Genomic DNA, 7,816 nt, shown 5'->3' with positions numbered 1-7,816 from the left:
GGGGCTGTTTATGGTATGGACATTAAGCTAACATACTAAAACATCCCTTATTTCTTTTCAAATGCCAAGAGATCTAGCAGGCAAGATGAGTATCCCTCTGTCGTGGGTCTACCAGGTGGGTGTTCTTATAACTGGGGCTCTATGAGTACATTCTCTTTGTTCCCCAAGGTGCTATGGGGAACTGCCATTCTAGATCCCATGCAGACCTATAGCCTCTCTCAACTCAGCTCCCCACCTGCTAATGGAGTCAGAAATCTAAGTCCTGAGTGGAGAAATGTTATTGGCAGGAAAATGAATGCTGCCTTGTCAGGTTAACACACTAACTAAGCTTATTAAGCCATGACAAGAGGGAATTACCTGATTTAGACACACACACACACACACACACACACACACACACACACACACACACACACACGCACGCACACACACAGGTTATCAACTTTACAAACATTTCTTTGTAACCTAATATCTCAAAACTCCCCTCCTATCTCAGAAGGAACCTAAAAGAACAAATATTGCTCTCTCTGGGTAGATTTTCTTTTCTTCATACTTTCCTGCTTAATTGGGAAACTGCTCCCTGATAAACTCATCCCTTAAAAGGTGATCTGACAATATCTTTCTCTGTCATACACATACACTCCATTTTCTTCTCTAAAGCCATAATACCTAAAAATATAATATTGACCAGGGACATTTGTTAAAGGCAAACACCACAGAGCTCAAGTCTAATAGAAGCTGGCAAGACCAAGTGCCTGAGAATCTGAAGAGTAAAATTTAGAAACTGGACTACAGTAATAGATCTGCATGTGGGCACGTGTGCCTCTTCCTTGTTTAAAATAGTGAAGTCTCTGTCCTGGTGGTCATTTTTACAATGACACATATGCCAATGGATTACAATATCCACTGCTACCTGATCTCCTGAACTGGGTTGAGGAGATTGGTGCTCTTGGTAGATACATATGTATTCTAAAAATTCAATGGCATGTGAGAGAAAGAGAATTCCTAAACTAAAAGAAAGAAAAGAGAAAAGAAAAAGAGATGGAAACCTCTGCAAAAAAGAGGACCAGATGACCCTACAACAGTTCAGATGAAGTATTCCCGTTTGCACTCGATTGCTGTGTTTTGCAAGTCAATGTCATTTCTAAAGGAACTGTCCAAGTTGTCTGGGTATTCCTTCTCCTTCATCTGATTGGTACGGTGTGACTGCTTGTGCTGATAGAGGAAGTGGACCATGATTCCAAGGACACAAAAAGTGATAAATGTCACAATTGCTATGACACCTGTTGGGGAAAAAAAGGAGAGAAAGAAAAGAAATTTGTTACTAAGATGATTCAGGTTAGACATGGGCCAGCATTGAAGTGAGAAAAAAAAAAATGCCAACATACAAACATACAAAGATTAATCTACCCTGAATCTAGAAATAAAGATCTGTTCAGAACCCCTTAACTTTCAGTTTCTGTAAAGGCTCATGTAAGCACAGTATTGAGGGAGAAAGGCTGCTTCTTCTAGAAGGTTATATTGATAACCAAAGAATAAATGTATTATTAGAACAACAAAGCATTTGTATGTTTCCAGAGTTGTGTTTTGCTTTGTTTTGTTTTTTTGCTAGAGATCAATCTCAAACTTCACAGAAATTAAAATACATCAAGATTTGCCAAGAACTCTTTGGTCTAAATGATACCCACTTCTTTGTTTCTGTCTGTCTCTGTCTTTATCTGTCTCTCTCTTTCTCTCTCTTTATCTCTTGGGTTTGCATGCATGTATGTATGTGTTTTTATATATGTGCATGTATGTATGCATGTATATATGTGAGTATGTGTGTGTTTGTATGTGTATAATTTTATATGTGTGTGTAATTATCTGGCTAACATAGCACTTGGGTTAATGACAAGACAACTTTCAGTAGTTTGTTCTTGCCTTCTACATTGTTTGGAGGCAAGTTTCTCTTGCTTTCTCTTCCATGTCACCATTCTGGGCTACATACAGATATTTTATTTCAAAATAAATGAACAAAAATTCGACCCAGACAACAAAAAACAACATGTACACAAAATTAATAATTAATATCAATATCAGAAATAATATCATTTTTGGCAAAGTATACATATTTGCATATTTCATATTTTCTAAGTTGTCTAACTAGTGAAAAGGTACCTATTTTAGGAACTTGTTGCTGGTTATTGCTCAACCTTGCCAAGAAGTCCTTGGCCTAAAAGGTACTAATTATATGACTAGATATCACACAGTTAAATATTCAAACCTATCTTCAACCACTTTTTAAACAGTTGTGAGAATAACTAAGATTACCCATGTTTGTTATATATTCTAAACTTATTTTGTAATACATTTCCCAAATATTTTTAAAGAAAAAATACAATATCAAAGTTCATAGCCTAATCAGGATGGGAACAAATATCTGTTCTGAAGCACAACTGTTAAATTAAAATGTGCCAGGTGTACCCTCTTTTTCTGCCACTGGTTTGAAGGGGTTTTTGAAGAATGGCAATGTCCCAGGATCTCCTGTGGAACTTTGAAAACCTTCCCACTAATAGAGACTCAATAGAGTTTGCCAGTGTGTTCAGAAGGGCAAAACCCAGTCTTTGCTTATTAAATGAGAATTTACAGGAACAAAAGAGAAGTGAAAAGTTTCTATGACGTTTACTGATTTCCAAATATATATATATTTCAATTGTCATCCCTGGATATGGCATTCAGCTCACAAGGATATCTTAAGGAGCTTCCTAAGGAAAGGTGGTTCTTCTGTTTCTCTGGTTGGCTACTGTTATGGACGCCTCCTATTCCAGTTCTTTTTTTTTTCTTTTCTTTTTTTCCCCCCTTTGGAACCAGAGTCTATGCTGCTACATTGCCTGATTTCCTATGTCCTTCCCAGTGTGCTCATTCTAGGCAGGCCTTAACCGTACCTCTGATCTTCTGTCTCTATACTCAGTGTAGGTCTGATCCAGAGTGGAAGCAAATTAAATGGGAGTGAAATGAATGACTTCTACTGATTTTATAGAGCTCCATCTGTTGTGGATCCATTCATCCCAGCTGCCAGAATGCAGGGGTGAGGCACCAGCTAGAGTTATAAATAATAAATTGATTTTCATATTTCGGACATCTCATATTAAATCAAACATGGGAGATAATTTGCATTGTAAGGCCCAGATAAGAACATCAAACTACTGACTACTGTAGCCCTTAGACTAGCTAAGAGAATGAAAAGTAGAATAGGATGCAGCCAACAGTCAACTCAAATACAGTAAAGTTAGCAAAGGTGTTGGAGGATGAGCTACAAACACAGCAGGCAAGCTCTCTATCCATAAGTAGATGGACTGCTAGATTTGCAACTTCAGTCATGTAGGGTTCACCCTGCTCATTTGATCTAACCCAAGTCACTTAGTAAAGGAAAATTGAAAATGACTGCAGCTCTGTCCATCTGTCTGCCCGAATGTGATTTCTTTATACACATAATTTTATCGGTCTGTTTTTGCTGTGCTTTAGAAGTGACAAATGGATGAAATGAACATGATTTGGGATGCCTGCCTGAGAGTAAATGTTCCAGCTGTTGCTTCAGAAATCAGCTCCCTGCTGAATATATGGCAAAATGAAACCAACGAGCTTTTGGCGCTGAAAGAGGATCTGCTGTTAATCTTGTATCATGTATGAAGGGGCTAGGTGCTGGACAGAGAGTGACTGAATCTTGTTCTAGATGATCATAGGCTTCAAATAACTTTCTGTAGAGAATGGGGTCATAGGTTACCTCCAATGAATGCTGAGTCACTCTGGATTGCATTTGTGAGTGGTTCATGCTCATCTGTCTTTCCAAAGGGAACTTGAAAGAGGAAAAGACACAAAAAGTATACTTTACCATTTAGTCATACACAGAAAGCGAATATGCAATGTACACCTATGAAATGTAACAACATTACTGTAATGAGATATGATCTAGTGTTTGAAAGGAACCCAAATAAATGGTATTTAAAATGATACACTGAGTTCAATGCCAGAACCTATATTAAAAGCTGAATTATGGAGATCCAAACTGTGCTCCTAGTGAGAGAGGAGCTGGTCTCATATCTAAGTGACATATAGACAAAAGGAAGACTGCCTCTGAAACAAGATGAAGGACAAACCTGACCCCTGCTGCCTTGTCCTCTCATCTCAAAAGGTTTCATTTCATAAACATGAACAAACTTTGTACATATTTAAAGATGAATAAAATGCACAGCTTACAATTTATGAGTACGTTAGCTTATACGTTGTGAGATAGCCTTGAGCTGGGTGAAGGTGCTGCCTGGCCCAAGTACCTTCAGACTTCCCCTCAGCCATCTACTTTGCTAGAGAATTCACAGGACTATAGTTACCTTTTTCTCCAAACATACTTTACTCTTTGCTTCAATGTACTCTAGTGGCATTGACTAGAGTAGATCTGAGGATAGCTGAAGGCACTGGAAGAATTAGTACCTTGGAGCAGCCCTCACCAGGAGAGCAGCTGTCCAGTGCATGCTCTTAACCTGGGAGCCATTGCTCTAGTCCAGTTGTTCTTTTTAGATAGGGTCTTATATATCCCTTACTGGTCTTTAACTTATGATATAGTGACCTTGATTTTGCTATGTAATAGAGAATGGGAGATGTGGAGGAAAAAAATAGAGAGAGACTGCAAGATATGAAGTGAGGTAAACAGGAAGAGGAGAATGGAGAGAAGAAGGGAGAAAGAGGATAGGGAATTAGATAGGGAAAGAAGAAAAATTTGTGGAGATGGATAGGAAAGAAGATAGAGAGGAGTGGAGACAGGAAAACATAAAGATGATGAAAGACAGGAATCAGTCATAAGGAATCAGAATGAGACAGAGGGAAAAATGGGAGGGAAGAACTGGGAAAGAGTATAGATGAAGTAACAGATCTCGGGGAAACTGACAGTGAGGTCAGACAGGAGGTAGTAAGGCAGAGGCAGATAGAATGTCAGGAAGGTAAGGAAAGAAAAAGTCAGGGAAGGAGGGAGATGACAGGAACGAATACCAGATATTTAGCTACTACCTCCTATGTACTTATAACTTTTTTATTCTGGTACATCTTATGGCAAAGCTCCTTCCAGGAACTCCTTCTGTTTTTTCATGAATACTCAAATCTTAACTGTCCACAGTTCATATAATACCTTTGTCTTAACACAGCTCAAATTGGCTTCAACTTTATTTAGCTTATGTGCTAATTTTAATATTATAAATAATATATTCCATATGTTAATCCATTTCTAGTGTGCTTTGAAGTTGATATGATAATACATATTAATTTACTTTATAAATTTTGGGTGTCCACTGATACTACAAAGAAAACATCAGATTTAATAAGATAATAGATTCTGACGTACATTTATTGAGCATGTTCTACCAAGTAACTTTTATGACATTGGTGATATATTCCAAGAGCATTTACTCTTCACTATTGTTCTTCATTGAATATGATATTTGAAAATCAGGTCTTAGCTTTAACTTTCCCACCTCCAAAAATAAATTCCTTAGTGTAAATGCATAAATACATCTATCAATACTTGTCATTTACCATTTATCTACCTACCATATATCTACTTATCTATTCACCTAGCCCCCATTTCTCTGTCAAAAATTTAATACCATCTGAGTATTAAATATATTTAATGTATTTGCATATATGTATATAAGGACTCTCATTTTTGTGTACACTACTAGACATTGCTTGCTGAATAAACAAAGCTGAGCTTTCACAAAGTACTAATTATGACAGATATCATCAGAAATAAGTAACAATACTTATACATTTCCTTTGAAAATAATCTTTATCTGAGAGTGTCAAAGAGTAATTTGAACAAAGACACTGTCATTTTTTTTTTTGGATATCTAGTACTACTCTGTAGCTGAAGAGTGGTCTATCAAAGTTAATGTAGGAAACTAATACTTTAATTTTTTTTTCCTGTATTTCCTGACTTATTTTGACACCTTCTTGTCCAAGATATGGATATATTTCCCAGGTATGAAAAGCTTTTCATGTTTTGGATACACTCCCCCTACAGGAACACTTTTAAAGAGACAGAATGTTCTAAAGGACAATTTTTTAAGACTCCAGGAAGTTACTGAAACAGATAAGAAGCAGTAGGGCCCTCCTACCCCAAGCTTATGTAGGACTGATTAGTAATGTTCTCATACCAGTCAAGATTTCTGGTAGAGTCTCAGATCAGCAAAGCTGCTGAAATGTGCAGAGATTATCAAGACTACATGGGAGAGACCCTTTCTTAGCTGTTGAGCTGCCTATAAATTTTCCAGTGAGCTTCCCTTTGTCAGGTTATATAAGTTATTACCCATGCTTGGGTATGATTTGGGGATGAATCGTTGAGTCATTTCTATTCCTGTGAGTAATCAATCACTCATATCTCTGTAAATAGCACCAATTAAACTCAGCAGTTCATCAAATTGGAATCTGGTCGTATCTTAGCTTTGGACTGTCTTCAGTTCTTGACCTGAGCGGAGTAGATATTTCTTCACATCTTCTCAGGAATGGAGACCTACAATGCTATGCTAATTAATTCCTAGGGACAGTAAATGCTACACATTACAACCATGTCTTTCAACACACAGAAAATGCAAATCCACTGCCTCATCTGCAACCAGCTTGTTATTTAACTGACCCTCCCTAAGTCAATGTGCTCTCTCCACTAAACATCATATAGACCATTATAGGATCACTTGAAATAATTGACTTAGCACAAGTTTGATCAAAGTTCCTCAGAAGATCCAATCCTAAAAGGTTCAAGACAGCCTTGCACCACACAAAAGACACAATCAAGACCTTAAGCCCTATTCTCTCCTAATTCTTTCTGTTGCTGACTAACCTCCATGCTTATTTATGTAAGGCAGAAAGATGTTTAATAGATAGATGATAGATATGCATGAATAAGTACACACACACACATACATGTACATGCACACACTGGAATATTACTCAGCCACAAAAAAGTTTAATCCATTCATTCTAAAACATTGTGGACAAAACAAATATATCAAGTGGAATAAGTCACTCATAATAAAGAAACAGTAACAAAACCTGGTATCAGAGCTATAAAACAGCAGAAGTGTTACTTCTCAAGTACCTGACGGAGAATTAACAGTAGTCACTCCAGTCATATCAGATTCTATCATGGAGTCACAGCTGGACTCTGTCAAAGTCCCTTCAACAGTCACAGGTGAAATGCTGGCATGACGGAGGGCTGCCTTCAATGGTGCTATATGATTGTATTGAACTGAGGAAAGGCATCCAACAAAACCCAGTGTATTTGCTTTAGCAACTTCTGGATCCAACACAAGAGTCTCTGCAATGAATAAAAAGAATCATAGGTCTGTTTTTCTTTCAAAATATTTTTTGTAATTTTGTTGATTATTAACTAAAATGGCTGAAACTCTCTCATTGTTCTTTAAATAAGGAAACTTCTTACATATCTCTTTTTCTCTTCTCAACTATATATTTACTTCAGGCATCAATACATCATTCTACTATATCTCACAGAAAAGGCCTATGGCTATCTCTTCTGTGAAGCAAAAATGTTTCAAGCTTCAAATTTTTTATTCATGCATTTTATTAACTGTAGAAAGAATAATGTTACTCAGCTATTAAAAACAATGAATTTATGAATACTTTCAAATGGATATATCTGGAGGATATCATCCTTAGTGAGGTAACCCAATCACAAAAGAAGTCACTAGAAATGCACTCACTGATAAGTGGATATTAGCCCAGAAACTTAGAATACCCAAGATACAATTTGCAAAACACAAGAAAACCAAAA

The 7,816-nt window shown here is 36.9% G+C and overlaps 1 protein-coding gene across 1 annotated transcript; it reads right to left on the bottom strand.

Annotated features, from left to right (window-relative positions):
* Positions 1–405: 405 nt before the first annotated feature.
* On the bottom strand, positions 406–7,342 carry LOC115063293 (contactin-associated protein like 5-2-like; the record flags this gene model as incomplete). Its single annotated transcript, XM_029534616.1, has 3 exons — positions 406–1,283; positions 3,764–3,835; positions 7,124–7,342. Coding segments are annotated over 3 exons (488 nt in total), but the record flags the coding sequence as incomplete, so codon positions are not given.
* Positions 7,343–7,816: the final 474 nt, after the last annotated feature.

This window comes from Mus pahari, unplaced genomic scaffold (assembly GCF_900095145.1).
Source record: "Mus pahari unplaced genomic scaffold, PAHARI_EIJ_v1.1 scaffold_11187_1, whole genome shotgun sequence".
NCBI classification, from domain to species: Eukaryota; Metazoa; Chordata; class Mammalia; order Rodentia; family Muridae; genus Mus; species Mus pahari.
Note: the sequence above shows the minus strand (reverse complement) of the source record. Positions and strands in the feature narration are given on the sequence as shown.